The sequence below is a fragment of the Anabrus simplex genome, chromosome 1 (genome assembly GCF_040414725.1).
Source record: "Anabrus simplex isolate iqAnaSimp1 chromosome 1, ASM4041472v1, whole genome shotgun sequence".
Lineage (NCBI taxonomy): Eukaryota > Metazoa > Arthropoda > Insecta > Orthoptera > Tettigoniidae > Anabrus > Anabrus simplex.
Window position 1 is genome coordinate 1,263,002,460 of NC_090265.1, and position 20,276 is coordinate 1,263,022,735.

Consider the following 20,276-nt stretch of genomic DNA (forward strand, 5'->3'; position numbering starts at 1 on the left):
TATTGAACTGAGAATAATATATAAGTAATAATAATAATAATAATAACGTAAACGTTTCCACCTTTTCAATACTACAATATATTCACAAAATTACAAAATTATACGGTACTAGTTTCGACCCATCTAGGGGTCATCATCAGCCGTATTGGAGCAAAGATCATTTGTGGCGAAATCCTAAGACATTGTTATTTTAAAGAATAACAAGTGAAATGAGATGTTATGGTAATAGTTAATAATACAAGGAATATACATACTAAGAGGTTTTTAACAAAGAATAAAGTATAAATGGGGTGTTGTAAAAATTATAATATTGGAAATCAGTAAGTTCTTGTATTGAAATGAAATATGGCTTAGGAAGAGGGCTTAAGGTGGGGCTGAAGGGTGCGGGAGAAAGTGTAGTTGTCTTGGAAAAGTACCTTTGATTAAATTTAGGATTGAGTTTAGGTTGGCTGCATTATTGTTTCTGAGGAAAGTGATAAATAGATCGAAGAGTATGTTGGGTTTCTCTGAGATTTCATTGAGATTGTGACTGGCATTAAAGTATTGGTCTAGGTGTATGTAGTAATTTTCCATTATGTTCAGTTTTTTAAAATCAGGAGTTTATAGGATCAAATGTACCACCTGTAAAAAAACCTACATCGGGCAAACCGGGAGAAACTTCATTATCAGATACCATGAGCACACTAACGCAATAAAATACAACAAGTTTTCAGCCATCGGCCAACACATGCAAGATTATAACCATAATTTCACCAATATTGAACAAGACATGGACATCCTCGTATTAGCAAACAAGGGCCCTTTACTGAACATAATGGAAAATTACTACATACACCTAGACCAATACTTTAATGCCAGTCACAATCTCAATGAAATCTCAGAGAAACCCAACATACTCTTCGATCTATTTATCAGTTTCCTCAGAAACAATAATGCAGCCAACCTAAACTCAATCCTAAATTTAATCAAAGGTACTTTTCCAAGACAATTACACTTTCTCCCGCACCCTTCAGCCCTACCTTAAGCCCTCTTCCTAAGCCATATTTCATTTCAATACAAGAACTTACTGATTTCCATGATTATAATTTTTACAACACCCCATTTATACTTTATTCTTTGTTAAAAACCTCTTAGTATGTATATTCCTTGTATTATTAACTATTACCATAACATCTCATTTCACTTGTTATTCTTTAAAATAACATTGTCTTAGGATTTTGCCACAAATGATCTTTGCTCCAATACGGCTGATGATGACCCCTAGATGGGTCGAAACTAGTACCGTATAATTTTGTAATTTTGTGAATATATTGTAGTATTGAAAAGGTGGAAACGTTTACGTTATTATTATTATTATTATTACTTATATATTATTCGTTAGCAGAAGGCAAAAAGAAAACCTAAAGCTCCAATAATACTGACCCGTGGGACCCCCCTCTTAATCATCACAGGATCAGATAACACTTCACCTACTCTAATTCTCCGAGTTCTATTTTCTAGAAATTTAGCCACCCATTCAACCACTAGCCCTGATTTTTGTCAGTAATCTCCCATGGTCTACCCTATTCTTGGATAGGTCGGTAGCAATACATTCCATTTGACCTTCTGAATGTAAAATATCTGCTATATCTTGCTGAATCCAACAAGCTGAGCTTCCTGGAGTAACCTTACCTAAACCCGAACTGCTTTCTATCAAATCAGGTAGTAATTTTGCAAATATGGCTAATATAATCAGAATGAATGCTTTCCCAGAGCTTACAAATGATACATGGACTGGCCTGTAATTTTCTGCCTTATGTTTGTCACCCTCTCCCTTGTACACTGGGGCTACTACTCAATTTGTTCTAGGTGATTTTCGACAAAAGTGTAACGTTACAAAAATGTTGCAAAGTTTGGGCTGGGAAGACTTGGGAGAAAGAAGACGAGGTGCTCGTCTAAGTGGTATGTTCCGAGCTGTCAGTGGAGATATGGCATGGAATGACATTAGTAGACGAATAAGTTTGAGTGGTGTCTTTGAAAGTAGGAAAGATCACAATATGAAGGTAAAGTTGGAATTCAAGAGGACCAGTTGGGGCAAATATTTGTTTATAGGAAGGGGAGTTAGGGATTATTTAAAGTTAAGAACTTCATATTTAGGTTCCGTATTGAAGCAGAATTCACATCAAAGAAAAGTACAATAAGTTCCACCTTTTCAATACATTATATTATGTGACAGTTTTACGTTACAGTTAAACCTTCACATTTTTATACACTCGGGACCGGTTTCGACAGTGTACCTGTCATCATCAGCCAAGAACAATTAATCGAGGACAATAAACCTTATAATACTTCAGGTATGATATAACAGTGAATATAAAATTATACATTATCTATCTACAAAAAGGTGTGAACATGTCCAGGTAAAAAATCACGATTTAAGAAAAATCATAGTCCTGTAGGGTGTACACTTATAAAATTTCTAATTAAAATAACGTGTTAAAAACCTGCTGTTATATTATAGCTATAGCAGAGATGTTTATAGGTGTAAATCTATGGAGTTTTGGCACTCAAAACATATAGCTATGTTTGACAAGTTAAAGTGTTCAAACATTTAGTTAAATGGTGTTCCACTTAGAATATGTGATATAGTTCAGCTGAGGTTATAGTAATATGTTTGTAGGCTTAGTTTTGGTATTTTTAACACTCGGGACATATAGCCATGTGTGACAAGTTAAAAGTTGATAAAACATTTAGTTAATGGTGTTCCACTTAAAATATATGGTAAAGTTCAGCTGAAGCTACAACTTGGACTTGAGGAGCAGATAATTATGTAAAATATCAATATAAGTAGAATGAACAATTTGAATGGGTCACTGCTTGTTGATGTAGATGATCAGCGAGTCCTATTAAACAATTATACATGTCGACATGTGGTTGTATATCATCTTGCTGAGAAGTAACAAAGGTCCTGGCTAAAATGGTGCTTGTAGATCTTATGTTGTAGGTTGTGATTACATAAATTGACTAGAAGGGATCCTGATCCAAGTCGGAACCTATAAGAAATAAAACGCGCTATAAAGTTACCGTATTTAAGAAACGAAAGGGAGTTAAATTTCGCGAAGTATTGGTGAATGAGAAACTCACCTCAGGTGCCAAGTTGATGGTAGACGGAACGTAGTGGAACTGACAGGCTAAGGAGAGACGAGGCCTAGAAGGGAGCAGGGAGGGGCGGAGTTACTGAGTTAGGGGAAGGAGGCAACGCGGTAGAGGCGGGACTGTGATCAGGTGGGCGCGTGCGATGGTAGGGGAAATATGTAAGCGTGTTGTGTATTGTTTTGAAGATGGATCGGTTTTTTGGTATTTTAAGAGTGTTCATTATTTTGATAAAAGTGTCAAAAAGTATTGTAGGTTTTTCGGAGAGATCGTTAAGGTTAAAATTTGGATTATGGTATTGATCGAGTGAGATGTAGAATTGTTCGGTGAAATCGAGTATGGGGCCTTTGTTTATTATTTCAATGATGTCTATGTCGTTATTCATACCATAAAATTTATGTTTATAATCATGTATATGTTGGCCTATTGCGGAAAATTTTCTGTATTTTATCGCATTTACGTGTTCAGTATATCTAATTTTGAACGATCTACCGGTCTGTCCAAGGTAGGTGCTGAGACAGTCGTTACAGTGAAATCTGTAGACGCCTGATTTGTCAGAAGGGTTAGAGGTATTGATTGAGTTAGAATTGTATAGGATATCTAGATTTCTGTTATTAGTTTTGAAGGAGATGTTAATTTTTTGTTTCTTAAATATATTTGTAATTTTGTGAATATTACGGTTGTAGGTAAAGGTTGAAAAAGATTTCGATTTAGTAGCTTCTTTAATTAGGTTCGATTTTGGGCGATGTCTGAATTTACTGATTATATTTTCTATAAAATTCTTGTTGTATCCATTATGAGCTGCGATATTGCGTATGGTATTTAATTCTTTGTTGAGGTCTGATTTCGACATTGGGACATTAAATGCTCGATGTACTAAGCTATTATAAGTGGCCCGTTTATGGCTTAGGGGGTGAATAGAGTCTTCTTGTATTGTAGTGGCAGTATGTGTAGGTTTTCTGTAGACATTATATTTGAAGGAAGATAGAAGTCTGGTGATAGTGAGATCAAGAAAATTAATAGTATTATTGGCTTCGGATTCCAGTGTAAATTTTATGTCTGTATCAATAGTGTTAAGGTGCGTTAAGGTGGTAGCTGCGTCTGTAGTGCGTTGGTCCATAATAATAAATACATCATCGATATACCTGGACCAAAGATGTATATTGCTAAATGTTATGTTATTGTCAATTTTTGTATGTTCTAAAAAATCTAAGTATATTTCTGCTAAAATGCCGGAGGCTGGGGATCCCATGGCTAGGCCGTCTTGCTTGTATATTGTCTTATCGAAGGTGAAATAGTTGTTATTGATTAAAAGTTTCAAGATAGACATAAAGTCAGTGATCTCAAGTTGACTAAGTTGACTATGGTTATGCAAATTTTGAGGGATAATTTTAAGAAGTTTTTCTGGTTTAATACTAGTGTACATATTAGTGATATCAAACGAATGTAAAGAGTGGTATGGTTGAAATGTAAAGTCATCCAGTTGTTTGATAAGTTGTAGTGTATTCTTGATAGATTTTCTAGACTTAAAGGTGTAGTGTCTTTTAAGAAATTGTTGAGTGAATTGTGCTACTTTGTACAATGGGCTCGGTCTGTAGTTTACTATAGGACGTATCGGGATATTAGGTTTATGTATTTTAGGTTGTGCTTTAACGGTGGGAAGTCCTGGGTTCATTTTAATTAGTTTGCTTTTTTCACTGTCGGTTAAAAGAAATGATGTGTTTTTAAGCGTCTGTTTTAATTGCCGTTGGATAGTTTGTGTAGGATCTTTGTTAATTATTGTAAAAGTGCTGTCTGTGAAAAACATTTTGGTTTTGGATACATATTCTGTTTGATTCATAATAACAGTGGTGTTGCCTTTATCTGCTTTCGTGACGATAGTATGAGTATCTTTAATTTTATTTTTAAGTTGAATGATTTTATTTCTATCTTCGAGTTGAGATTTGGTCATGCTTTGGGTAGGTGATGTAAAGGTTTTCTTAAGCTGTTTGTTGGCTTCGTGTCTGAGTTCATCTTGTATATCATGAGGCATCTTCTTTATCGCTGTTTCCGTTTCTACTATTAGTGTTTTCGCAACATTTAATGGGTTATAATTAGGCCAGTTGTGTTTAGGGCCTTTTGACAAAATAGTGATCTCTTCATCATCAAATGTTGTATTAGATAAATTGATGAAAGGAGAGTGAAAGTTAGCTATAGGGTGACTGGCAGTGTTTGGGTTGATCAGGTTATTAGATGGTTTGTTGGTTATGGAAGATCTGTTGAGGAGGGTTTGAAATTTATCGAAATCTTTTTCAACCTTTACCTACAACCGTAATATTCACAAAATTACAAATATATTTAAGAAACAAAAAATTAACATCTCCTTCAAAACTAATAACAGAAATCTAGATATCCTATACAATTCTAACTCAATCAATACCTCTAACCCTTCTGACAAATCAGGCGTCTACAGATTTCACTGTAACGACTGTCTCAGCACCTACCTTGGACAGACCGGTAGATCGTTCAAAATTAGATATACTGAACACGTAAATGCGATAAAATACAGAAAATTTTCCGCAATAGGCCAACATATACATGATTATAAACATAAATTTTATGGTATGAATAACGACATAGACATCATTGAAATAATAAACAAAGGCCCCATACTCGATTTCACCGAACAATTCTACATCTCACTCGATCAATACCATAATCCAAATTTTAACCTTAACGATCTCTCCGAAAAACCTACAATACTTTTTGACACTTTTATCAAAATAATGAACACTCTTAAAATACCAAAAAACCGATCCATCTTCAAAACAATACACAACACGCTTACATATTTCCCCTACCATCGCACGCGCCCACCTGATCACAGTCCCGCCTCTACCGCGTTGCCTCCTTCCCCTAACTCAGTAACTCCGCCCCTCCCTGCTCCCTTCTAGGCCTCGTCTCTCCTTAGCCTGTCAGTTCCACTACGTTCCGTCTACCATCAACTTGGCACCTGAGGTGAGTTTCTCATTCACCAATACTTCGCGAAATTTAACTCCCTTTCGTTTCTTAAATACGGTAACTTTATAGCGCGTTTTATTTCTTATAGGTTCCGACTTGGATCAGGATCCCTTCTAGTCAATTTATGTAATCACAACCTACAACATAAGATCTACAAGCACCATTTTAGCCAGGACCTTTGTTACTTCTCAGCAAGATGATATACAACCACATGTCGACATGTATAATTGTTTAATAGGACTCGCTGATCATCTACATCAACAAGCAGTGACCCATTCAAATTGTTCATTCTACTTATATTGATATTTTACATAATTATCTGCTCCTCAAGTCCAAGTTGTAGCTTCAGCTGAACTTTACCATATATTTTAAGTGGAACACCATTAACTAAATGTTTTATCAACTTTTAACTTGTCACACATGGCTATATGTCCCGAGTGTTAAAAATACCAAAACTAAGCCTACAAACATATTACTATAACCTCAGCTGAACTATATCACATATTCTAAGTGGAACACCATTTAACTAAATGTTTGAACACTTTAACTTGTCAAACATAGCTATATGTTTTGAGTGCCAAAACTCCATAGATTTACACCTATAAACATCTCTGCTATAGCTATAATATAACAGCAGGTTTTTAACACGTTATTTTAATTAGAAATTTTATAAGTGTACACCCTACAGGACTATGATTTTTCTTAAATCGTGATTTTTTACCTGGACATGTTCACACCTTTTTGTAGATAGATAATGTATAATTTTATATTCACTGTTATATCATACCTGAAGTATTATAAGGTTTATTGTCCTCGATTAATTGTTCTTGGCTGATGATGACAGGTACACTGTCGAAACCGGTCCCGAGTGTATAAAAATGTGAAGGTTTAACTGTAACGTAAAACTGTCACATAATATAATGTATTGAAAAGGTGGAACTTATTGTACTTTTCTTTGATGTGAGTTAGGGATTGGAACAACTTACCAAGGGAGATGTTCAATAAATATCCAGTTTCTTTGAAATCATTTAAGAAAAGGCTAAGAAAACAAGGTAGAGAATGTGCCACCTGGGCAACAGTTCTGAATGCAAACAGTAATAAAATATTTCAGATAGGCACTATATTGCTACCCGTTGCCTTTAACAGAGGTGCCAGCTATTACAGATTGTCCATAATGATTACGGATTTCGCTTCGTGATTACGGCATTACGGTCGAAGGGGAAATTATTACGGAAAAGCAACATTATCACGATAAAAATTAATTTCTACGAAAAAAAAAGGAAAGAAGTAAAAATTTTTTAGTCCCTTAGAGAATTACTGGTCGACCCTCCTCGTTTCAATGTTTGTAAGTTGGCAAGTTGGCAACCAAACATATTTGGCAGTTATTTGGTCATCACTTCCTTTTGTTTCCTGTGAGTGTTGTGAAATCACGGCCAGCTACATAGATATACGCTGCTCTCTTAGCTAGAATGGCGCATCAAGTCGGCTGTGAAGTAGGCTCTTCTCCTTGCTCTGCTGTTCTCCAGTGCACGCATTCGGCTCTCTCTCTCTGTTGTGTGCTGTGATACTTTCCCTGAATATATTGTACATGGACTTAACATTGATGTGAACTGGGGCAAGATTTCAGAGCTTAAAAATGAAAGTGGACAATTTAAGTATAAAAACTTAAGTAATGTTGTATTTGCAGTACTGAGTGTACTTCACAGTAATTCTCCTACAGAAATTGTTTTCAGTGTTGTTAGGAAAAATCAGACAGAATTCAGGCCTACATTAAGTAACATTAAGTACATCTACACTGGAATTGCTTATGGTTCTGAAGACAAAAATGTCATCTCAGGGGGAAGTATGTTTCAAGAAATCTTACACTGAAAAGCAGCTGCAGGGTGCAAAATTAGCTACAAAGAATTTTTTATCCCAGAACTAACAGGTATTGAGCAAATTTTATTGTGTAATATGATATACTTTAGAATAGATTGCTGTTGGAAAGAGCAAACGGGGTACTTTGGATTTGACTCGTAAACATTTGGGGGGGGGGGGGGGGGGGTTGCACGAGTTAAAAATGGGGGATTACTGATAACCTACTTCAAAGGTTGGCACCACTTCTTTAATATATCTCCAGAAATCTTATTTGTCCCAGCTGCCTTTCTAGCTTTCAACTTTTGTATCTTTTTATTAGTGTCTTTGTTAACATAGATAAATTTCAGTAATTCGTCAGTATTAGTCACCTCCTCTGTCTGGACATTATTCTTACATGCAATATACTGCCGACTGAATACTTCTGCCTTCCGTAAGTCTTCACATATACACTCCCCTTGTCCATTAATGATCCCTGGAATGTCTTTTGCGGAACTTGTTTCTGCCTTCAAGTACATATCCTTCCATTGCTCCCTAAAATTCATATGGCTGCAAATGATATTTGCCACCGTGTTATCCTTAGCTGACTTTTTTCTCTAAATTCATATTCCTAGTAAACTCCTGAATCTCTCCTTACTCTTGCTACCATTCCTAACTATATTTTTTCTTCTAATCCGCACCTCCTCCTTAATCTCTATATTACCGGGCAAGTTGGCCATGTGGTTAGGAGCGCGCAGCTGTGAGTTAGCATCCAGGAGATAGTGGGTTCGAACCCCACTGTTGGCAGCCCTGAAGATGGTTTTCCGTGGTTTCCCGTTTTCACACCAGGGAAATGCTGGGGCTGTACCTCAATTAAGGCCAAGGCCGCTTCCTTCCCATTCCTAGGCCTTTCCTGTCCCATCATCGCCATAAGACCTATCTGTGTCGGTGCGATGTAAAGCAACTAGCAAAAAAAAAAAAAAAAAAAATCTCTTTATTTCTCTTTTATAATTGGTCCTTACCATTCCTTACCACTTTTAAAAATTCATTCTTACTTTTGCACTCCTCAACAGTTGCTTTAAACCCATCCCATAGGCCGTTTACATTTTTATTTATCTATAATTTTCCATTGATCATAATTGCTTTTTTAAAATTTCCCCATATTTCTCTTATTAACCACGTGGTATTGCCTAATAATTCTACGTTTTATGACAATATACACTGACTTAGCAAATGTCATGGGATAGTCACCTAATAGCGTGTGGGGCCTCCTCTGGCCCTGCGAACTGCGGTGAGACGCCGTGGAAGTGAGTTGACAAGTCTTTGGTAGTCCTCTGGACGCAGCTGATACCAAATCGTTTGCTGAGCGGCCGCCAATGCTGGTCTGTTCGTGGGTGCAGGATCCATGGCACGGAGCCTGCGTTCCAGGACATCCAAGATATGCTCGATAGGGTTCATATCGGGGCTCCAGGGTGGCCATGGCAGTCGTTGGAGCTCTGCTGCATGTGTCTGGAACCATTCCCGGGCGACGTGGGAGCGATGAGGCGGCGCGTTATCATCTTGAAACACCGCAGAACCGTCTGGGCGCTGGAAGGCCAAAAATGGGTGGAGATGGTCTCCGAGCAGCTCAACATACCGCATACCATTCAAAGTCTCTTCCAGAACAACTAGGGGGCCCATTCCATACCAGGAAACTGCATCCCAGACCATAACAGAGACACCAGCACCCTGGACCACACCTTCAAGGCAGGTGGGATCCATCGCTTCACGTGGGCTGCGCCATACACGGTGCCTCCCATCGACATGGAGCAGTTGAAATCGTGATTCGTCCGACCATATCACGTTATGCCATTGTTCCAGTGTCCATCTCTGGTGACTGGCGACAAATGCGCGTCGTCGTGCCCGATGTTGGGTGAACAGTGGCACCCGTGTGCGGCGCCGGCTCCCATGCCCCGTAGAACCCATGTTCCTACGGATTGTCCACTGGGAGACGTGTCTAGCACAGCCTGTATTGAATTGAGCTGTGATTTGTTGCATGGTTGCCCGTCTGTCACTATTGACAATCCGTCTCGGATGTCGCTGGTCACGGCCATCGAGGATGGCTGGACGGCTGGTCGTTCGTCTTTTGTGGACAGTGACACCCGCATTCAACCATTCATGATACACCCTGGACACGGTTGATCGTGTGAAGTCGAATTCCCGCACCGCTTCCGAAATCGCACTTCCCATCCGTCAGGCACCGACCACCATACCCCGTTCGAATGGTGTCAGCTCACGATGATGTTCCATATTACACCTGTCACATGCAGAGCCACTGCTCACAAGGTCTCCTAAACAACTGCCGCTGGCACAGGGGGCGTGTGGTGCGCAAACAACACACCTGTGCATCAGTGCTCCGCTATCCCATGACATTTGCTCAGTCAGTGTAAATGACAAAAAGTGATACCGTGTCTGTATATATTGATATGTTTACTGTGTTTTAAGGATTTTAATGAAGAGTGTTTCTGTAAATACTAATTGGATCTAAGACCTCAATTGGAGTAGGTTATGCGTTCTTCTGTTCTGCATCTTCTTACTTCATTCAGCCATTAGCTATGGAATTCCTCAGGATGACAAACATACTAAGCCTCAAAAGATGTCTTATCATTACAGCAGAAATTTTAACTATCCTTTCAGTCATTAGCTATGGAATTCCTCACTTCTGTAAGTTTCTAATACTTTCTGACTCGCAATGTGCCCTTTAGAAGCTACAACATACATTTACATACACCCATGAAGACATGAGTATGTCTTAGACATTGTGAATTAAATCTACTGCTCAGGAAGTAGCTGAGGGAGTCTATCTCCTATGGATTAAAGGCCATGCTGGTACAGTATAATGATAAACGAGATAGTAGACCAGCTAGCAAAAAAAGAAGAAGAAAAAAAAGCAACTAGCAAAAAAGAAAAATAATAATAAAATTATTATAATAATTATTATTATTTGAGTACCTTCAAATACCACCAGACTGGGCCAGGATTAAACCTGCCAAGTTGGGGTCAGAAGGCCAGCGCCTCAACTGTCTGAGCCACTCAGCCCGGCAGAGGCCAAACTGTGAGAATCTATTCACTGATGATTTCTAGAAAGGGTCTCTGTATTCTCCCAGTTGGTGTATGTGTAGCAGAAGTCACCTCTTCAGAATAAAGCCGTACTATAGAAAGTGTGCCAACACACCAGCCGATTGCTTGGGACGGTCTGAGCCTGAATATCCCTAACAAACATTCTGGACTGGGCATTTTTAAGAGTTTAAAAAATTATATCTCTGTACCTATAGGATGATCCTTTTTTCTTTGTGCTTGTTTGAGCATCTTGTAATGAAAATTAATTTGTTTCACATCAGCTAGCATAAGATTTTAAAATTGTTTATATATTATACAACGGTTTGCAAATGAAAAAATCTAAGTAAGTTCATTTTTTAAAATACTATTATATTTACCCTAAATTGATCATGTAAAATGTGCATTGGAATTACAAAACAACAAGATTGAAAATTATATAAAACTAATAATTGTTCAATTATAATAGTTACAATAATAACAAAAATGAGAGATCTTATGAAATTTAGTTTATATATTTTTATGTTGTAACGATAGTAGCTCGGAAGGCAGTGTTAGCAAAGATATTCAGAGTGAAGATGATATTGAAGGTATGTAATCATAATTTTAAGCACAAATGGAAATATTATTGACATCCGAATATGAATTCCAAACCACCTCTTACATTTCGTTATGATGGCAATTCATTTTACAGTCTACTGCATGTTCCCACACGTTTCATATTTGCGTGAATATATAAGAAAGTCAACATATTAGTAAAATTTTCTTTTTTTGTTTTACGAGATGTGAGGAATTACGCTTACATAAAATTTTGAAAATATTACTTTCATCAATCTCTTGTTTGCTGCGAGAAGCCATGTTTTAGAGAGCATGGAGTGACAACATCTACTAATGTACACTCGTTGATAATATCATAAATTCTCTGACTTAATACTACCACCTGGTGTAATACTCTTGTAGCTAATACATGAATGAACATGATGTAGCTGCCAGATTGCGTGCATAGCTTGTATTCTACTTTTAGTAATTTTTAAAACCTTATTACAGGCTATGCTCGCACGCAACAGCTGTGCTAACAGTTAGACTGGAATAAGTTAGGAGTTGTACTTTCGAATGTAATACATAGTGACTGGGAACATTCTCAGTGTAATTGCGGCTGTTGAAAGCCAGACCTTTATTTATGAGATGTTTCAGGCTTGTTCTCTACATTTATCACATCAGGATTAACCTAAACAACAGTGTTTAAGTGCCCAGATATTGCCAGAAGATCCACAATGAAAAAAAATAAAGATAAATTACAGGAAAGTTTGCCTTATTTAGGGATATCTAAAGGTGTGGAGGTAATGCATTTTATTATCATAATGTTTAAATACAAGAACGAATTTATCATCAAAAAATCCTCAACACCTGTACAGGGTTATTCAAAATGATTGTCAGGGTTTTGTAATTTGGTTTAGAAACAATGGAAAACATACTATTATTATTGTTGCAATGATGGTTAGACAAACTCTCAAAGTATTGTTCTGCATCGACTATGGTGACGTCAGTTACCATCAGATGGCAGCTACAGCATTGTTTACAAAATGGCGGTTAGCAATAGGGAAAAAGCAATTTGTACTCATGAATGTCATTAATATTGGTCCGTTATCATAGTCCAGCACCATTTTTAAATTAAATAAGGGAAGGACCCTCCCTCTGACAACTCTATTTGTAGATGGTACGCTTAGTTTGTGGACACAGGTTGTTTGTGTGAAGGGAAAAGCTGTGGGCATCCCACTGTGTCAGAAGTGGGAGTGAATCGGATCAGGAGCGCTAATGTCCATAGCCCTAAGAAATCGACTAAAAGAAGCAACAGGTAACCGAATATACCTCAAACCACATTATGGTGTGTGTTACAAAGGCACCTGAAGATAAAGCCGTATCGCTTACAGTTGTGTCAAGCTTTAACAGGTAATGACGAAGTCCTGCATTCATATTTTTGCATCACACTGCAAGAACGTTGCAAAGAAGATGATGGTTTTCGTGACAGTTTAGTTTTCAGCGACGAAGCAACCTTCCAATTGAGTGGGGAGGTAATAAACCAAACATTCAAATTTGAGGTGCAAAAACTCCCATCGTTATGTGGAATGTGTGTGACTCCCCAAAGGTGAATGTGTTCTTTGCTGCTTCGACGATGAAGGTCTATGGCCCGTTCTTCTTCAATGAACAGACAGTGTCAGGGTTGAATTACCTGGACATGCTTACAGAATGGCTGTTACCTCAGTTAAGTGACGACAGGGACGATTACTTGCTTCAGCAGGATGGTGCACCATCTCATTTCCACAGGGAGGTCAGAGCATTTTTAAACCAAGAACAACCACAATGATGAATTGGACACGGAGCGGTTTGTGATCAGATGCTCTTACCCTGGCTACCACGTTCTCCAGATTTAACACTGTGTAATTTTTTCATGTGGGGATACATTAAAGCTCAAGTGTTTGTTTCTTCTCTACCGGTGAATATTCTGGAAATGAAGCAGTGCATCCGAGCTGCCTTCCTAAACATCACCACTGACATGTTGGGGCGTGTGTGGGAAGAGATGGACTATAGAGTAGATGTGTGTACAATGGAAAGGCGCACATATTGAGCATTCGTAATGTATGTAAAAAATACTTTATGAGTTTCAGTACACGTCAATTGCACTGTGTATTATGATTTTTCGAAATCCTGACAATCATTTTGAATAACTCTGATTAATGTTTCATTTCATATGTTCGTTGTCTCCGTGATTTTCTTAATGTATAGTAGGCCTATTATGTGCTAGGTAGGTTGATATGTAAAACAGTCGTTATGTTTGGATTGCTTTTATCAGGTTTTAAACCTACTTCTCCAAAAATTACCTGCATTGGCCTACTTACGAGACATTAAACGATCATAGTGTTAATGATCTCACCTACTATATTAATAGCAACATCTGTGAATATTTCTTAACTAAAGTAAATTCATGTCCTTATCCTTAGGTGTTGCAGCTCTTTTCATGCACGCTCCCAATAGCAGTGAGCTGTATGCACTATTTTACAACATTCCTGCCATTCTTAAGTCTCTATCACTACTGGGAATCAAACTCAGGCCCCCGAGAAGGGCAGCTGATTGATATAACCGTTATGCTCCGGAGGCGGACACTCTTAACTACAAAACAAAGATATATCGCATGACTAATGTGTACTTGTAATGCATGGTTTGGACGTATGAAACTGTTCACTTATTTGTGTGCTGTCATTGGAGCTGCAGTACGTTACAGAGGCAGACATTTCTTAACTATGAAACATTTACGTACCGCATGATTTTGATGTGTCCTTTGCATTGTGCGGCTTGGATGGACAAAACTATTCACTATCAAGGCCCGTACCTGTTACAAAGTGGAATCGTTCTCCTCTGATGAATTACGGTGGGGGATCTTATATGTGAGCCTTAAATTTTTCACTGTCTCAAAAAAAAGAGGGCGGGGTCTAATACACAAGGAAATATGTTATTACAATCCCTAATTCTTCTACGTATCAACGAGTATTTGACCCAATTTGTTCTGTTGAATTCATTTTATGAACTTTCCTAATTTTATAAACGGCACTGAAGCTTATTCGTCTACCAGTGTCATTCCAAGCCATCTCTCCACTGGCAGCTCGAAACATTCCACTTAGTTGATCTGTTCATCTCCTTACTTCTAATTCTTCCCAGCATGAAGTTTGTAACATTTTTGTAACACTATTTTGTCGGAAATCACCCTGAATAAATTGTGCTACTTTCCTTTCACTCTTTACCTGTTCTTTTATCAAGTAATCCCGGTGAGGGTCCCGTACACTAGAACCATACTGTAATCGGGGTCTTACCAGAGACTTAAATGCTCTCTTCTTTATATTCTTACTACAACTGCTTCATAACCATATGAAGAGTACTGTAACCATTATATACAATACCATTTATGTGCTTACCCCAATGAATATCTTTCCTTACATTAACGGCTAGGTACTTACTGTGATCCCCATGAGTTACTGTCATTCCATCAACACAGTAATTAAAACTGAGAGGACTTCTCCTATTTCTGAAACGTACAACCTTACTTTTCATCCTGTTTACCATCATACCATTGTCTGTTCCACTTCACTTCTTTGTTAAGATCTTTTTGCAGTCACTCATCAATCCTGTGACTTTAATATTACCCTATACAGTGTAACATCATCCACAAAAAGCCTTATGTATGATTCCGGTTCCTTACTCGTATCATTTATCCATCTACCCATCCATCCACCAACCCACCCACCCGTAGATCCCTCCCTCCCTCCATCCCATAATGAGACTCTTGATATCTTCGGGGCATATGGGTACAGCAGATGGGATGTAAGTGCATAAAGGATGTTAAATGAAAATAAGAAATAAAATTCAAAATGACTATTTATCTAGAAATTACTATCTTGCCCAGATAAAAGGATAATAGAACGATAATGGAAATGATCATTATTAAATTTATCATTTAAATTCTGAATCATCAATGCTTCACCAAAAATGTATCTCATGATTTGAATTACTAGCTAAATATTAATACTGTCACTTTAATTGAAACCAGGTTCAAACCATGTAATAATGTCTATGTTGGTCTCAAAGCTGTACACATATTTAAGGATTAAAATATCCAGTCTTCTGTTGTAATCGTTTATGATCATTCAGGCTTAATTCAAGTATTTCTGATCTCTAAACTTCACACACATTTAAGGATTCAAATATCCATCTCAAACTGTAGTCATTTATGATCATCCAAGCTTTAGTTCAATTTAGTTACCTCAAACTTTACACATATTTAAGGATTTGAACATCTAATCTTGAACTGTAACAGTAAATGATTATTCAAGTTTTAATTCAGTTTAGTTACACATTGTTCATTTGAGAAGGAAAAAGAAATTTAAAAAATAAACCCCTAAGTCCATAACAGCCATTGTTTCTTCGAATGACCGAATGGATCCTATACCTGTAACACTACTTCTAGGCATGAGGAGATTTAACGTATAATAGATCAGTGACACTAACCATAACATGTCAATTCTGAAAACCATAAAAAGAATCATACTGAGGACCGCATTACCAATCAAAGAAGTATGAACAAGTCTCCTCAACACTAGCGTAAGGGAATATTCCTAAAATATTAATACTACTATCAATAACAACTCCTGATGAAATTAACATGCGAGTTCAACTCATTGGATTTTACACAAAATTGGCACATATACAGTATACATCTTGATAACACACATCACAGTTCACTTGTGAAAAAGAAATAGAAGACTTAATTAACTTCAGCACACAGGAATCTTTTTTTAAGTTCATAGCATTTAATAATATCAATCATGGCGAAGTTAAACGTAACCAAATCTATGACCTGCCTCACATAGGAGTAATTATCACTTAAAGAAACATGAACATGAGTCATCTAACACTTTTCTAAAACTCCTCCAAAATTCAAATATAGCATTAGTGAAGAATTAACGTATGTCTTAAGCCATGTGCAGACTTAACAACACCGTCTCGCAAAGCCCATTTGAATTCACCCTCAAAGTGATCCGGATTGGCTAACTTCAGCAGATAATAAAATGACAACAGTGTGTGATACCGAATATTTTTTTTCATATTATTTATGAATATGACGAACCCCTAGCCCTAATATATCTGGTCATGTTTTTTAAACCACCCTGTACATAGGAAAAAACAGAGCTCCAAACACGCTGCATTGTGGAATCCCCTCTTAATCATTACAACTTCAGATAATGCTTCACCTGCTCTAATTCTATGAGTTCTATTTTCTAGAAATTGAGCCACTTGTTCTGTCATTTTCTTGTCTTTTCCAATAGCCCTCCTTTTTGTCAGTAATCTTCCATGATCTGTCCTTTCCTAGGCCTTGGATAGATCAATAGCAATACCATGCATTTGATCTTGTGGATCTATGAGTGTAATATCTGCTGTATCTTGTTTGAATGCTGTGAGCTTGCATCCAGGAGATAGTGGGTTTGAATCCCACTTTCGGCAGCCCTGAAGATGGTTTTCCGTGGTTTCCCATTTTCACACCAGGCAAATGCTGGTGCTGTACCTTAATTAAGGCCACGGCCGCGTCCTTCCAACTCCTAGGCCTTTCCTATATCCCATCATCGCTATTAGACCTATCTGTGTCGGTGCGACGTAAAGCCAATAGAAAAAAAATGTTTGAATGCTGTAAGTTCATCCTGAGAGGAATAATTGTAGACCCAAACTGCCTTTGCAAATGTGTCTAATATAATCAGAAATAATGCTTTTCCAGAGCTTACATGCAGCACACATCAAGCTAACTGGCCTGCAACTAAGCTGCTTTTCTAGTTTTCAACTCTTGTGTCTTCTTTTGTAAATATCTTTGTTATCATTGGTAAATTTTAGTACTTTGTTAGCATTAGTCACCTCCTCTACGTGGACATTATCCTTATATCCAACCATTTTTACATGCTGCAGAGTAAATACTTCTGCCTTCAGTAAATCTTCGCATATACACTCCCCTAGGTCATTTACAATTCCTAGAATGTCCTTCAAATCATCATCTTCATTACTTCTTGTTTTTTGTTTTGGATACATGAGACATGGCTTTAAGTTTAGCACTTTAAACATAAACATAATGTAAGGGTCATTGCTGGTAAATAAATATAGGTATTTGTATTAAAAAATTCAAGTTCTAGCCATTACACATATGAACACCTTAAAAAAAAAAAAAAAGCTAACTACTATTGGAAATCATTAAACATCAGTTCTGTTTTGTTTACAGGCTTTTCGACTTATAATGATGTGACGTATCCTTTCGTCACTCAGACTGTCATAAGCAATGGGCAGTACTGGTCATTTTATGTGTATCAGTTGAACACTACATTACTACACTCCCACTATGCAGCTGAGAATCCACGACGCAACCTGTGTTGGGGAACAGGCACAATGAAACTCTTTGAATCAGTGGAGAATGGACAAGTTGTTGGTGAGTAACTGTGATGTATTTCAAAATCAAAATCAAAATCTCTTTATTTTCAAATGAGGTGTCTAACTCGGTGGCAAATGGTACACTAAAATACATTATTGTCAAGCACTAAATATTAAATTAACAAGAGAAGAAAATTTTCCTATAATACAATATTATACAATTTACGCTAACAATGTTTTCTATTAAACACACAGCTCATCCTTAATAAATTTATATTGTTTACAAAATTCTACTTATAATATCTCCTGTACTACTTACAAATATAGTCAACTGATATACAGTATGTGGAATTACTTCAAATGATACTATACAACTGGTATAAGATTAATATTTACATTGCATTTATTTATTTACATTTTTTTTACCCGTTCTGGATCCTAAGTAGCATAACGACCTGCTGCGTCTTAACCAGAGCCCCTTTTGCCACCACTTTTCAGAGTTCCTGAAGGGCCTTCACAGCTACCGTAGCGGTCCCAGGGTCCTTGAAGTCCCCACTGTACTTCACCCCTACAGGCAGTCCCCTACTTTGGCTGTCCAAACTCCTTAGACCAGGGGATGGAATTAATTTATTCACACACATTTTTTTATTTACAATAACCTGCACTGGTCGAATGCCCTCTAACACTTCATTTATTTTCTCTGTTGCTGTTTATTCTCTTCTTGAATATCTGTACAGATTTTGGAAAAGGATCAAACACTACCCCTGATAAACTGATCCACTCCTTCACACCCTTCCCAATGAATGAAAATTTACCCCAATCGCTTCTGCTAAAATTCCTTCTAATTTTATATTTGTGGTCAGTCCTGCCCATATAATTATTTTCCAACTGAAGCCTCTCACGGATATCTCCCCATGCTTCTTCTCCTGTATAGGCTCTGTATAATCCTATAAGTCTAGTTTTCTCCCTTCTCTTACTTAAAGTTTCCCACCCAAGTTCCTTTAACATTTCTGATACACTACTCTTTCTCCTGAAATCCCCTGTTACAAATCTTGCTGCTTTCCTCTGCACACTATCTATTTCTTTTATTAGGTATTCTTGGTGAGGATCCCAAACACTGTTTGCATATTCCAATAATGGACGAACCATACTCAAGTAACTTTTTTCTTTTAATTCTTTGTTGCATCCTTTAAGTAGCTTCATTATGACATGTAATGATCTGTATGCTTTCCCAACAATGTCATCAATATGACCCTTCCATTGCAAATTACTTTCAAATTACTTTCAAATCTCACACCTATGTATTTGAACTTGCCATCTTTTGGGATAACTACCTCATCCAAAGTATATTAAAATTCAGTTTTAAAGCTCCTGTTTGTAAAAGTTGTAACAGTTGATTTGCCTCCATTAACCTTCATATTATTTTCTTCAACCCATTGTTGGATACTTTCAAGGTCCCTTTGTAATTCTGAACAATCCTCAATGTTGTTTATTTCCCTATAAACAATTATGTCATCTGCATACAATCTCATTTTTGATGGTATATTGTTCCCTAAATCATTTGCGTATGTTAAGAAAAGTAACGGACCGATTATACTACCCTGTGCAATTCCCTTCCAAACTTTCTCTTCCTGAGATACATTATTTCCTACTTTGACTTTCTGAACCCTTGATTTTAGAAATGTTTTTATCCAACGTGTAACCCTTACGTCCAATCCTATTCCCTTCAATTTCTTTAATAATATTCCATGTTCCACTCTATCAAAGGCTTTAGAAAGATCTATGGCTATGCAATCTAGCTGACCTCCTGAATCCAATTGATCTGATATGTCCTGCTGAAATCCCACCAGTTGTGCCTCACAAGAAAATTTCTTTCTAAATCCATACTGGCTCCTCATGAACCAATTTTTATCATCACATATCCCTCTGATGTACTTTGATATTAAACTCTCCAGTATTTTACAAACTAATACTGGTCAGGCTGATTGGTCTGTAGTTCTCTGGTTTCCTTTTATCACCCTTTCCTTTATAAATTGGTATTATTATAGATTCCTTCCATTCCTTTGATATTACACTATTATTTATGACATAGTCAAAGAGAAATTTTAAATAAGGCACTATGTACCACCCCATTGTCTTTAATACCTCCCCAGTAATTTGATCACTTCCTGCTGCTTTTCCTTGCTGAAGCAGTTGGATTTCTCTGAAAATATCTTCATTTGTGAATGAGAAGCTTCTTGTTTCCCTCTGTGTCTCTC

At 37.1% G+C, this 20,276-nt stretch overlaps 1 protein-coding gene across 1 annotated transcript in view; it reads left to right on the forward strand.

Annotated features, from left to right (window-relative positions):
- The window catches only part of mRpS30 (mitochondrial ribosomal protein S30), a 116,010-nt gene that overhangs the window by 78,282 nt on the left and 17,452 nt on the right, over positions 1–20,276 (forward strand). The window contains exon 5 of the mRNA XM_067137671.2: positions 17,873–18,076. Within this exon, the coding sequence (XP_066993772.2) occupies positions 17,873–18,076 (204 nt within the window). The remainder of the gene's footprint in view (positions 1–17,872; positions 18,077–20,276) is intronic.